At 45.8% G+C, this 14,361-nt stretch overlaps 1 protein-coding gene across 21 annotated transcripts in view; it reads left to right on the top strand.

The window, feature by feature from the left end:
* The window catches only part of SRCIN1 (SRC kinase signaling inhibitor 1), a 402,584-nt gene that overhangs the window by 227,303 nt on the left and 160,920 nt on the right, over window positions 1–14,361 (top strand). For 19 of the 21 annotated variants that reach the window (XM_053259951.1, XM_053259957.1, XM_053259952.1 and 16 more), the window contains one exon: window positions 7,027–7,050. The exons of the other annotated variants lie outside the window; for them this stretch is intronic. In XM_053259951.1, coding sequence (XP_053115926.1) covers window positions 7,027–7,050 — 24 coding nt within the window. The remainder of the gene's footprint in view (window positions 1–7,026; window positions 7,051–14,361) is intronic. 21 annotated transcript variants of the gene reach the window in all.

Genomic DNA, 14,361 nt, shown 5'->3' with positions numbered 1-14,361 from the left:
GGCGGGCGCTTGTGAGGAAAAACCTAAGTATAATGTAGTATGTTGGGGGGGGGCGGGGGGCACGGTGTGGGGGGGGGCTCCATTTCAGTGTTTGCCCCGGGCGCCGTTTTCCCTAGTTACGCTTCTGAATATGGCTGATAATGTTTGATTTGGCAGGACTACAGGTTTGGTGTGAAAAGATAAAAATGGCATAAGAATTCAACTATTCTGAGACTAGTTACTGTACACATTACTTGCCAGTTTTGTTGAAGACATTTTAGGTTTTCCAGAATAATATTCAGAGCAGAATTTTGGATTGACAAGATTCACCCAGATTCCAGATTTTATTGATTTTGGCACCACATCTAGCCAAGAGAGCATCTCATGGGGAATTCTTGATGGTTGCTCAATGATGGTGGAACTTCCTTCTCTTGGAGATTTGTCAAAATCTACACCTTGGCATCATTTAGATCAAAATCTACACTTTCACATCTTTCTAATCTGGCCAGTTTGTGATGGCTGCGATTAAATACAGGAGGGTGAAAGCAGAGGATTGCTTGAGATGTGATGAGACAGCAGCCCTCACATGAAATCCACACAGCTGTGGGCAACTGGTGTGACTTAGTGGCTAAGAATGTGTGTGATTTGTCTGCTAGGTTATCCCTGGTGGAGATTATAATCCTGACACTTTACAGGGTTGTTGTACATCATCTTAGATGTAAAGCGCTTAGGGAAAAAGTCTTATGTACACATTATTATCATTACTGGGTGTGTCTTGTAAGTATAAAAAGTCTGGGTAGTGTATTTTAAGGGATAGCTAAGATTAAGTTATCTTGACTGTGCACCCTTAAAGGAAAGCTAGGAATATTTGCCTGCTGGTGACTGGGTTTACTTTAACATTTTGCATACAGCCTTTTCTGTTTGCTCCTTGTTGTCATGGCTGTGCTTGAAATTTGATCCAGTTTGCTACTTCCTGGTCACTGTTCCCATGGTTCTGTTGCTAAATGGAAACCAAGGAGAATGGAGCAGGAAACGGGTGGGATGGGAAGCAGTGTGGCTGTATGACAATCCTGTCTTATCAGAGTTCTGCACCTGCCATCCCGTCAGGTTCCTACTGAACCAGAATATGCTTTTCAGTGATGAAGATTCCTTTCCTCAAATGTCTGAGAGGCAATCATGAGTACCTGAGAAACTCATGGTATGGCGGTGAGCAAAGCAGACATTTAAAACATTAGCATGCACACCATCAGGTTCGGGGGGAGAGGGGGCAGGATTGCCAAGATAATGCCACAATGAAGAAAATACATTTTTGAAAAATCAGTAAGCCTCAAACCTGCCTGGCCAGAGTATGTTGGGGGTAGGATGGGGGTTAATGTTGAGGATAATCCACTCCAGGCTTTGCCTATCAGGTGTTCTAGCTGGAGAGCCACAGCAGTTTCTGTGGCATGGAGGTTAAGCAGCTTGACCTGCCTATGAGGAAATAGTACTGAAGCCTTGTCATGGCTCCATCTTAAAATGGCCATTCATGTGTATGGATATGCGAATCGATTCAGGTACAAATTGATTTATACCCGAATCTAGCTGATTTGGGCGATTTGGAGACAAAACAAATGCCCCTGCGGTCTATTGGCTATATTTGGGTCCAAATCGAATTGTGCCAGATTCAGTTCGAATCGATTAGAGATTCGGATCCCTCCTATTAATTCCCCCAGATTAAAAAAAAATTACGCCCCCCATTTTTTTCAGGTGTTTGGATTCTTTGGTGTATAATAACTTTTCCTCAATGAATCCCTATGAAGATTCATTGCACACCTTCATTTCTTCTGTTCATTTTGACTGTCATTGGACAGTGCTAACTGTCAGCTGCCATGTACCAACTACACCCCTCCCCCACCACACACACCTGCAATGCACTGGGGTACTTATTTTATTTTTTAGGATTTTTTTTGAAGTGTTTAGATTCTTTGGTGTCTTCATTACACACCTTCATTTCTTCTGTACATTTTGACCCCACTGCTTTGCAGGTGGGGGTGGGGAATTAGTGGCACAGCTTTACTTTAGGACCTTTATAAGTGGTCCGAATCAAACCAAATTTGAATTGAATTGAATTGAATCAAATCAAATCCAAATCTGATTTGGGGGGACAGATTTGGACACAAAACAAATCAGGGGTGAATCAATCTGGGCACAAATCGAATAAAAAAAATTGATTCATGCACATCTCTATTCATGTGTTTATAAAAGGCAAGTTGAATTGATGGTGTGCAGGTTTATGAATTGTTTGTATCCAGTGCTGGCTCAATGGGTTGATGAGCTGTTGACCAATTTTGCTCTGCCGCCTGCCCCCTGCTCTGCTGCCATGTTGGCTCTCCCGCTCTGACCGCAGCAAGAGCCTATTGGAAATTGTGACATACGTGAATGCACTCTGACATCATTATCAAGGTGCACACGTGCCTGTCGCCATTTTTAGTAGGGGTCCTGCTCTTGCCATGGCTAGAGAGAGAGATAATCAGTTCTCTCACTTTCATGAGAGAGCTGATTTTACTGCTCTGGCTATGGCAAGAGCCTATGCAGCAGCAGCAGCAGGGGCAGGTCCAGGAAAAAGTGTTGCAGTGCAGGGTGAGACTCTGTGGCTGACTGCGTGGGGGCTGGGGGGGGGAGATAGAGGCTGCACGCCTTAGAGGGAACACAGTGGCTCCCCTAAACTTCTGCATCCTTGGCCGCTGCCACTTCGGCTATCGTCCTAAGCCGTCCCTGTTTGGATCCACCATAGCTAGAAATTGCATTTCTGTATTTTGAGTCAGAAAATATCATTTCCAGATATTGAAGCCAAGGTAGCATGGAATGGCTATCTTCATCTTGCCCCAGTCTTCAGTTTCTCTGAATAGTCTTCTATCAGAGTGACTAGGGTAAGCTAAATGAGCCTTTGGGCTGACCCAGCCTAGATCTTTCCTTAAACTGAGCACTCTGTATGTGCTCAACAGCTCCTCCTCCTCCTCCTCCTTCTTCCTCTTTGATCTTTCACTGTTCTGGGGACTTGAACACTGGAACTGGGTCTTAGCTCTGGCTCAGTCTGTCAGGAACTGACCTTCAGCTGGCTGGTTGTTTCATAGTCCTGTAGATATGCTTTATTCCTTGTTGCAATCCACTCCTCAGCCTTTGCCATCCTTCATGCCACCTTTTCTGCACCGTTTGCCTTGCTTTTATCGGTGTTAATAAGGCTGTCATTTCAAATCCGCTCACATACCCTTATCTTCTTCTGATTCTCCCATTCAAACAGAGAGATATTAATTGCGCCTCTCCTTCCAGCCTTCCCTTTGAAAAAGGAAAAGGGAAAATCTGCTGATGTCACCACCACGCTAGCCTGCTGCAATGCAATTGATTTCCCCTGCCAATAGCTGCACTAAAGGGTACGCATTGGATAGCTTTGGGGAAAATGTTGAGTTCCAGGGCAGAGGCTGAAAATTTTGCTAAGAGGCAAGTATCGAGCATGTTGCCTTTCCTTTAAAGCAGGGTTCAATCACCCCGTTCCCCGACACTGCTGAAACAGAGCTAACTTGCCTCAAGCCTTAGCTTGCTTCAAGCCAGAAATGCAGCATGAGTATGTCCCTCATTAATTTTTTTCCTGGTAAAGTGGGTGAGTCTATGCATGCTTCCCACACGCAGGATGCTAGCAACTCCATAATGCAGCATGGTGCAAACCAAGCACTATCTCCTTCAATCAGCAGGGTGCAAACAAATCATTATCTTCTCCAGTGACCCCCCCATGTGCAAACAAAACACCCTCCACTGACAGTCCCATATGGTACAAGCATCAAGGAACAAGCACATGGGCATAAATAAGCTGCCATTTAACAATACATTTCTCAAGAAGTCCAGATGCATATAGCCTGTGTGTGCTCATTATCTGCTGCTAGCATTTCTTTTTGGGTCCCGCCACCTGCCACCCAGCCCTCTGTTCCAACTGATAAGAGGCACCTATTTATTTATTTATTTATTTATTTAATACATTTCTATACTGCCCAAAACGCAAGTTCTCTGGGCGGTCTTGCCTAAAGTCATGGAACCCAGTTGTACAGAGGAGAAAGCTTGCAAAGGGAGATCGTGTAGTGAGATTTTGCCCCGTGGAGAGTTAAAATCTGAGACTTTCACCCTTTGGCCCAGATATTGCTTTTTCTTTTAAGGTTGGTTATCATTTAAGTGCCTCCCCACCTCCACCCCAGGGGTTGTCTCCTCCACTTCTCTTAGCAATGAGAAGTTCAGGGAAACCTTTTGGGAATCATGGAGGGTTGTGGAGAGGACTGTAGATCAGGGAAGAGCCAGGGGAGTAGCAACTATTGAGCAAAGGGGGGACAATTGTCCTTAGGCCCCAAGGGTCTGCCCCCCAAGCTCCCCCTCCCCCTTGCCCCCTCCTGCACCCAGCCAGCAAGCAAAGCGCGCATGGGCTGGGAGTGTGAGCAGTGGTGTACCTAGGTAATTTTGGAGCCTGGACCTAAAGGCCTTTGGAGGTCCCCCTCCCCTGCAAATTAAGCATCATCATGCTCCGCCAGGTGACCTCACCACCCGGGACAGACTAAAGAGCATTTGGGGGGCCCCAGGGGCTGTGGAGGCCCTGGATTTTGGCCCCCAAGTCCAGGGGTAAGAGCCCCTCTGAGCGTGAGGCATGCCCCCTCCTCTCCAGCCAGCATTGCAATGGAACACTGGTTGGGAAGGGATGGACTCTCCCTCCAGGCATTGGCCCCTCCCCTGCATCTGATGTCAGATTCAAGTGGGCGATGCCAGTGCCAAGAACGGGGCTCTCACCATTCCGGAAGAGTTTCGTTTCCCCTGCCAGTGGTTGGTCGAATCGCTGAAAGGGGACACACCTTTCCAGGGAAAGCGGCTGAAATGAAATGCTGCTGGGTTTGGGAGAGCCCTGTTCTTGGCACTCGTGTCTGACATCATACAGGAGGCGTGGCTCGGGGCACGCAAAGCAACATGGGCGGGGGGGAGCCACGGGTCAGACTTCGTCCCCCGGCCTCTGCCAAGCTCCCTACACCGTTGGGAAGAGCACTTGCTTTGCATGCTGAAGGTCTCCGTTTCCCTCCCTCCCTCGTTAAGCCTAGTAGTTGGGTTTGAAACCCTGGAGGGATGCCCAGCCCGGCTTAGGCTGCGCATAAGAACCACCAAGATCCACGTGGATCCTGTTGGTGCCTCAGCAGCAAACCCACCACAGAAGCCCACCAGTTAGCCAGGCTTAAGGGGATGCTCAGGCCCTTAACTGTGGCTAACTGCTCATGTGACTGCTTGCAGCTGGCACTGAGACACTGTCGGTGCCAGGGGGATCCCCACAAAGCACCACACACTCATGTGGTGTATTGTGGGTTTCCTGGGGCCAGGATGACGCAAGCCGCACCTCCGCACTGCCAGAGGCGGCAGCAGGATTGTCTGCGGGGAAGGTAAGCTCCTGCAGCCTTCCCCACCTCCCTCCCTCAAGCCCTCTCACTGGATCATGAGAAAGGGCTCTCGAGCTAGATGGATCAATGGTCTGACTCCGTATAAGGCAGCTTCCTATGTAACATGCGTGGAAGTCCTCTCAGTTCTCTGCCCATAGAAAGCTAGTATGCCAAAGGATTCTAACTCAGCCTTCTTCCTAACTTGCTAACTTTATTCATGCAGGAGGATTCCTTGCATGGGTGGCAGGGGGCATTTAAACGTGCATTTCCCCATCTATATAAGCATTTTAGTGCTATATAAATACAGTACTAAATATACTGTATTTTACGGACTATAAGACGCTACGGACTATAAGACGCACCTTAATTTTAATCCAGTTTTTCAGAGTTTTAACATATTAAACTGTTAAAACATATAAGACGCTCCTGAATTTTGGCAGATATTTTTCGAGGAAAAAAGTGAGTCTTATAGTCCATAAAATACGGTAGTTACTTAAAAAAAAAAAAAAAGTCCAATGAGGAGCCAGACTAATTTCCTAAGACTGGCCCACTATTGCGGGAGCCTTGCTGGATGTCTGCTCCACTGTTGTGCAAACCCAGAACTGGCTTTATTTCCAGTTGCCCAGAGCCACTTCTGTCTCCCACCATGCCCCCTCAGTAGCAAGCCTATCCACTCGAACCACTGGGGGTGACAGGCCTTTGTAGCAGGGTGAGCTAAAGGTAACATACACTTGGCACACATGCTCTTAAATCTGCTGAGTGCTCTCGCCAGGGGCGTAGCAAGGTTGGAGGGGGCCCAGAGACAAGATTTTAAAATGGGGGCCCCCCTCACTGCAGCTCAGCTCATGAAGTAAAGAAATCTTAAAGAAGCCCGGGCGGGTGCGTGGCTGGGGGAGTCAATCATGTGACTTGCCTCTGGGGGGCACCCCAAGGCAGAGGGCCCCCAGACAACTGTCTCCCCTTGCTCTATTATAGTTACACTCCTGGCTCTCGTATTATCTAGGTCCGTGTGGATACGTATGTGTGCGTGTGTGTACCTTGCATTATTAGAAGGAGGCATACAGCCCAGCCATTATAAACCTCTGTGTGCCCAGATTTTAGAATGGGAACCAGTTGCAGATTTTGCTTTGAAAATTCAGCTTTTTGGTGGTGGGATATATTATGAAAAATAAGCAAATATATCAAGTTTTCTACCTTGCATGACATTTTCTGGGTGCAAAATCTGGATTTTTTCATGATGCAGAATTTTAATTTATTTTTTGGTATGCAGCTTATCCACAGCTTTCCCCTTAAAAAATCCCCAAGCCTTTGTGCTTTTTATTTGTTTGTTTGTTTACCCCTGCCGTGAAGTCTTGCATTGATATCACTGAGTCTACCCGTCTGAAAGCCTTCCTGTGTAACTCTAACCTATCATCCCTGTTCATTTCAGCAAATCCATTCCTTTTGTTTTAATAATTAAAAAAAAAAAAACACCATTGGGAGGGGACTTTAAACCAACCAACCAAACAATAACTTCTCACACAGTTTAAAGTCAACTGTTTCCTCAAAACAGAATCTTAATGGTATTTTTTTTGTTCTGTTCTGTTTTGTTTTTTTCCTTTTTGTTTGTTAGCAACCCAACTACTGGAGCTTTAAGGTTAGTACTTCCAATTTTCCCCCTCCACGCTTTTGTTTAGAATGAGTGCATGCGCTTTCCCACCGTCCCTCTGTATTTCTGTGCGTGCAGATAGGTGCGGGAGGAGGGGACTTGGGAGATCTGCTTCATTTGCCCTCTTTCCTGCACCAAGTTTTCTCTTCTTGATAGCTGGTTATTGCATTCAGCTCTCTCAGCACTGGGGTGCTTCAGGAACTCACTCGCTTGTCTCAAAATGTAGCACTGGAGTGTCAAGGGCCAACCTAGATCTTACAAACAAATGTATGAAGTAGAGGAACAGAAGAAGAGGGGAGAATTTTTTAACCCTTTCCCCGCCAGCCATTTCCCCACTTGATCGCCTGTTTCTCCTGGAGGGGGGGGAGCAGTATGGGGAGGGCAAATGTAAGCAAAAAACAGTCTTCAGGGAATGAGTTAGGCACCTGTATCACTTCACCAATCAAGACCATAGCTTCCCGAGACTGCTCTTCATTATAAATATATAAAGTTGTGCCATCTAGTTAGTATCGGCTCCTGGCAACCACAGAGCCATGTTATTTTCTTTGGTAGAATACAGGAGGGGTTTGCCATTGCCATCTCCTGCGCAGTATGAGATGATGCCTTTCAGCATCTTCCTACATCGCTCCTGCCCGATATAGGTGTTTCTCATAGTCTGGATTCGACTATTCGTTACCAGAGGGGATTCAAACCAGCAACTTCTTGCTCCCTAGGCAAGTTACTTCTCTGCTGCACTATTAGATGGCTTCGATAAATATATAGTGTGCTTTTTCTAAAGTCAGGAGAAAGGAATCTGTGTGTGTGTATGTGTGTGTGTGATGTCTAATTTGGCCAAAGTGCAAATGCATGTTTACACTGCAACTCTAAGCCGGTTTCAGGTCTGCTAACTGTCCTGCACCCCTCTTCAGCGCATGGAACTGCTGCTCTGAGTGTGTGATCCTCTATGGGATTCTTCTGTGTGGGGGAAACAACTCACTGCTCTGCCTTCCATGTGCAGAAAACTACACAGGATTCCATCACAAGTGTGTCCAAAGAATTTCAGGTGTTTTTAGTAAAGTGGAAATGCAGAGTGTTGCACATTTTATAAAGTAGCAGTAAATATTATTGAGTAGCACCATCAGTGTACTTGCTGCTTTACAGAATTACATAAGCAAAATACTGTATAAGCTTTACAGAATAACTCAAGGAAAAGGAAAAGACAGGTCCCTGATCCAAATAACTTGCAAACTGTGGCGGAGAGCGGGGGGAAGAGGAGGAAGGTAGGGGAAAACAAAAACCATAGAGGACGGAGATAAATAAGAGCACTTTAAAAAAAAACAACAAATGGGCACATTGGCAATTCAGTATGGCTAGTTGATCAGTCCCTCAATATAGATAAAGTGCATCATAATGTGAATGCTTCATTGCAAAAAGTACTGCATGCAATATATCATTTACAACACCCCCTTTCAAGTGAACATCTCTGGATCATGCCTCTGGCTTCCCACCATACAACTCTGGGTATTGTGTTTTGATGATGGGTCTTGGGCTTCCTGCAAAGGAATTCTCTCACAGAACTACAATCCCTAAGTTTCTTGTGCGGGGATGGGGAACTATATGGGCAACTCTGTTTCAAAGCACTTTCCCAGTTCCTATTCTTATACAACACCATTCAGGCACGTAGCATTTCATGAGCAAAATAAAGAGGTCCTGGCCCCTAAAAGCTTACAACTGAAGTGACAACCATGGGGAAGAGAACGGAGGGAAGGGAGAGTCTAAGGTCACAAGGAACGAAATGTGCGTAGGTGCAGTTAGACAGACATAAGCCCCATTCAACTGGGAATGAGGATTTAAATGTGTAGGCTAAATTTAAACGAGGGTGTGGATGTGTCCTTATTTTACATATATGTTTAATGAATCCTGACAAAGTCACAAGAATGGCTGTATGTCAGCTCAGCAGTGTCTGTCTTTCACACAGCTAATTAATCACAATCAATACATCCACAATACATTTGCTGGAACCTCTTTGGTGGGCAATTGTTATGTAATGAGTAGCTCTCAGTTTCCTGGTGGATTTGATTAAAGTAGGGAGTGCCAGCTTTCCAATATTAACACACTGATCAAAAACAGGGGTGATCCGAAGTTTCCTCCCACAGTATGTGACCTTTCATTGCCTTGCAGAAATCATTTTAGGATGCAAAACGCTGTTTGTCTCGAAGCAAACTTTACTCCCAGATTCCTCAACTGCAGCAAGGAACCTCAATTACTCCCAGATTCCTCAACTGCGGGGAAAGAATAGATCCTGCTTTGCTCATGTCAGTCTTAGACATTTTCATGCCTGCATCAAAAAAGTCAAAATGATACCACCACTACTTCACTGCTTGGCAGGGCTATCCTTAGGGCGTGGCAACACAGGGTGACCGCCCCGGGCCCCGCTCTTTTAACCCCCATTAGAATTAAGTGGAAGCCCCCCCCCCCGCACTGGCTGATTTGCCCCAGGCCCCGCACCCTGCCAGGGCTCTCTAAGGACAGCCCTGCTGCTTGGAACTGGATTTCTTCTTAGATGAGCCTCATTTCAAAAAAATGCAGAGAGAGATTAAATGCAAACACACACCCCTCCCTGGTAAAGTGCTGCCTGCCCTCCCTCAAAAGATGATGATGATGATGATGATGATGATGATGATGATAGGCTGACATTTAGATTATTACTGTGCTTATGCACAGGGGCGTAACTATAATAGGGCAAGGGGAGACAGTTGTCCAGGGGCCCATTGCCTTGGGGGGGGCCCCCAGAGGCAAGTCACATGACTGACTCCCCCAGCCATGCACCTGCCCGGGCTTCCTTCAGTTGTATTCAATTCATCTTCCGAAACTGATGTGAGTGTTAAGACCTGGAGCTACCAGAAGAGCATGTCTTTCTCTAGCACCATTAAATGACTTGCATCGTCCACAATTTACAAAACCTTTAAAAAAATAATTTAGGATGATGTTCTATTGTGGCACATAGGTGTGTGTGTGTCTGTGTGTGTGTGTGTGTGTGTGTGTGTGTGTATGCTTTTTGTTACCACTATTCAGCCTCATTTAAGCTTTCTTTACTTCATAAGCTGAGCTTCAGTGGAGGGGGGACATTTAACAATCTTGTCTCTAGGCTGACTCCAACCTTGCTACACCCCTGCTTATGCAAGCGTGTTGCACTGGCCAGATACTAGTGCCACGCTAGCCACAAGGTGGCACAGCTCCTGCTTTTCATTAAAAATGTTCTTGAAAAGCTTTTATAAAAACAAAAGAAATTAAAAGATGGTTCCCTGTCCCAAAGGGACTCACAATCTGTGTGTGTGTGTGTGTGTGTGTGTGTGTGTGTAAGGGAGACACCAGCCAACAGTCAGTGGGGGGCGGGGAGCTGTGTACAGCCTTTCATTAGCTTTTCAGTAGTTTAGGCAGAAATAGTGCCATGGTGTTCTTTTGGCTTGCATTCAAGGGAGGTGGAGGCTCTTCTACCTCATTCCTGGTGGACTGAGAGTCAGGGCTTGGGAGGACGTAGATGAGAAGGACACATCAGCAGAGGTTTTGTTTCAAAGCTGCCTTTCTGCTTAAATGCAACACAGAGTGTGCATTTGTTCTTTCACATCAATGTGGAGGCAAAGCTGGAGAAGTAGACGTTCCTTGCTAAGGGGTGTCAAATTCGACACTGAGCTATTGTGCTGACAGGGGTGGGGATGACAGCCCTTCTCATAGGGAGTCATGTTAGTGGGCATCTCATGCTGGGGGACTGGGCCACATCACCAGGCCACACCCTGTGGTTTAGATGCTGTGACTTTCTGTCCCAACCAATGCACACTGATTTCAGGTTTCATCAGAGGCAGTCTTACCCCTGGACTTTGGGACTGAAGTCCAAGACCTCCACAGCCCCTGGAGGCCTCCAAATCCTCTTTAGTCTGTCCCAGATGGTGTGATCACCCTCCAATTATGATGCTTAATTTGCAGGGGAGGGGGCCTCCAAAGGCCTTTAGGTCCAGGCTCCAAAACTACCTAGGTGCATCTCTGGGTTTCAGTTGGCCATTATGCATTGAGTTGCCTGACCCTCTTGCAGCTTCTTCCAGAGAGCCAAGACATGATCATGCAACCATCTCCAGTAAGGTCTGCAACACACGCATACTCCCGTATGGGACACCCTGCAGGAACTGTGATTGTGGGATCAAAGTCTGCATACTTTCCATGCACCTGTACTCCCTGGCTCCTGTGTGTATGTATGTGTGTGTAATAGCCAGATTGTGTCTTTGACTTGCTTCTATTTTAAATGAATGCTGACATTCTCAGGATATGCTGAATTCTGGTGCAGACATATGCTTCCAGGCTACCTATAAATACAGAGCAGCTGGGGTAATGAAGAGGTTATATTTGGATTCTTGGAACTGGATTCTTACTCCATATAAAAGGCCAAGTTCTCACTGAGGTAGCAAATTTGCATCTGGGCAGTACCACCTCAGACCATAGGTGTGGGGTTTGCGTGATGGATTGCTCCCCAAACAGAATATTCCTTGTTAATAGAAAAGCATGCCTGAGAGAGAAGGGTTCCAACCTAGCATCCTCCATGCTAGTTGTTTACATGCAGGGATTTTTTTAATGGCGGGTTGGGGGGCGGGGTGGACTATTCAGATTTTTACTGCCTCTGAATCTGGAGACTCTAATTAGCTATCATGGCTAATAGCTGTTAATAGACCTATCCTCTATGAATGTGTCGAATCCCCATGTAACATCACCTAACTAATTGCTGCCACTACATCTTGTGACAATGAATTCCATACATTAATTATGCATTGTTTGAAGACGTAGCATTTTCTGTCTGTCCTGAATCCAATTAATTTCAGCCTAAATTAGAGCTATGAGAGAGAGAGAGAGAGAGAGAGAGAGAGAGAACACCCCTCTCTACCCACTTTCTCAAGTATATGTATAATTTTACAAATGCCATGTATATCTTCCCCTGCCCCTCTTTCCCTGCTGTCATTTGTTTTTTAAAAGATGCATTACATGAGCATACTGTGGTCATCATAAGAATCTGAGGAGGAGGGAGGCAGAAATGGTTAAGGGACCGGGGACTAGGACCGGGGAGACCCGAGTTCAAATCCCCATTCAGCCATGATACTAGCTGGGTGACTTTGGGCCAGTCACTTCTCTCTCAGCCTAACCTACTTTACAGGGTTGTTGTGAGGAGAAACTTAAGTATGTAGTACACCGATCTGGGCTCCTTGGAGGAAGAGCGGGATATAAATGCAAAATAATAATATTATTATTTTAAGATAATAATTTGAAGAGCACCTCAACACCATAGGAGCCACAGAAATCACCATCAGCCAATTACAAAAAGCAACTTTACTGGGAACAGCCTATATTCTGCGACAATATCTGTAACAGCAGCAACAACCTTGACAATAAAATTCAGCTTTCCCAGGTCCTTGGGAAGGACTCGATGTCTGGATAAAATAAACTAGTCAATAACACCTGTCTGACTGTGTAAATAAATAATAATAAGGCTGGACAGATTTGCTTCTCTCTCTATTTTATTTTATTTTATTTTATTTTATTTTATTTTATTTTATTTTATTTTATTGTTGAAAGTGGTTTTTAGGAGCCAGGGAGGTAGGTGGCCTTTCCTTGTTACATGATTGGCCCGCATGGCTTTTCAATCCCTTCTGCTCTGTAACCATAAGGACTAGAAACTTGCTTTTTCAAAAATTCACAGGAATTTCCATCTGATGCCATGTTCTGCTCAAGATATTTGTGGCAGACTTGAATCTGAGTGTTTTGTGCAGTTAGAAATGTTTGGGTATAGGAGGGAAGGATTTCAGGACAGGGGATGCATTTGGGACTAGTTTCTTAAATGGTAGAGCACAAGGTGTCTGTGACCTGATGCAGTGTCATGTTTCATGATGTCATATTTGCACTGGAGAGCCCATGGCTGGAGTGTTGGATTTGGATGAAAGGGAACCCAGATTCAGAATAATCCCTGCTCAGCCCCTGGAACTCCCTGGGTGATTGTGGGTGACTCGCCATTTCTCCGCTTATCCTTCCCTGTGAAGTGGTTGTGGGGGGATAAACGAGTTAAGCATGATCAAACACTATGTCAACAATGTTAGAAATGTAAGAATGATTTGTAATTGCGAATTGTGCTTCTGTGCCTGTTTGGAGAACTGCCAAATTTTGAAGAAAAAGAATGGAAAGGGGTTTAAAAACCTCTGGCAGTTTGGAAAAGTGGGTAAAAGCAAACCCAACCATTGGTGGTGCTGATGGCAATATTTTTCAAAACATTCTGATTGCACATAAGAAGATCATGCCCTTGTGCTCATCTCTCTCTCTCTCTCTCTCTCTCTCTCTCTCTCTCTCTCTCTCTCTCTCTCTCTCTCTCATATGTTCTGTACTCACAATTGTTAACATAGATTGGAATACCTGCAAGCATTAAAGTGGGCTTGTACCTTTGACCGGCTAGAGTATACAGCGGGGTAGCTAATCTCTATTACCCAAGTCTAGAGAAGATGCAACCTTTGTCCATTGTGAATGGAGCTTGGGATCCAAATCTCTATTCCAGAATGTTAGTGCTTGGGAGACCACTTTGAGGCCAGCACTTGGGGCCAAACTAGAAGCAGTCGCAGTAGGCCCACGTGTCCAGATTCAGTAGCTACAAGTGGGGTGGGGGGCCTTGCAGGTGCAGAGTGGGCAGGAGGGAGTGGAACCCTTCCCTCACTCATGCTTCCCCGCACATGCACATATATGTTTTAAAAGCTGTTTTTCCTCTCAGTGAGGCCAGAAGGAAACCCTGCCACAGGGGTGGCCCTTTTGTGAAGTGAGCCTGAGGCAGTCACAGTGGCAAGATGCCCCCGGCTGTTGCTACTACAGCATCTGTTTGGACAGATCTGACCTTTGCAGGTTTTGCAAGGAGTGCCCCTTCTCCCTCTCCTTGCAAGAGAAGAGAGAAGAGGGGGCTGCTGGCAATCTTCACTCCTCCCTTGCAAGGGTTTGTTTTGAAAGGGTGCTGAACCCCACCAGGCAAGGGGCAGCATTTGATGCCACTTATTTATTTATTTATTCATTTACACAGTCAGACAGGTGTTATTGACTGGTTTGTTTTATCCAGACATCGAGTCCTTCCCAAGGACCTGAGATGGCTGGATTTTATTGTCAATGTTGTTGCTGTTAATAGATATTGTCGCAGAATATAGGCTGTTCCCAGTAAAGTTGCTTTTTGTAATTGGCTGATGGTGATTTCTGTGGCCCCTATGGTGTTGAGGTGCTCTTCAAGGTCTTTTGGAACTGCACCCAGGGCGC

The sequence above is a fragment of the Hemicordylus capensis genome, chromosome 6 (assembly GCF_027244095.1).
Source record: "Hemicordylus capensis ecotype Gifberg chromosome 6, rHemCap1.1.pri, whole genome shotgun sequence".
Lineage (NCBI taxonomy): Eukaryota > Metazoa > Chordata > Lepidosauria > Squamata > Cordylidae > Hemicordylus > Hemicordylus capensis.
This window is presented reverse-complemented; position numbering and strand designations above follow the sequence as displayed.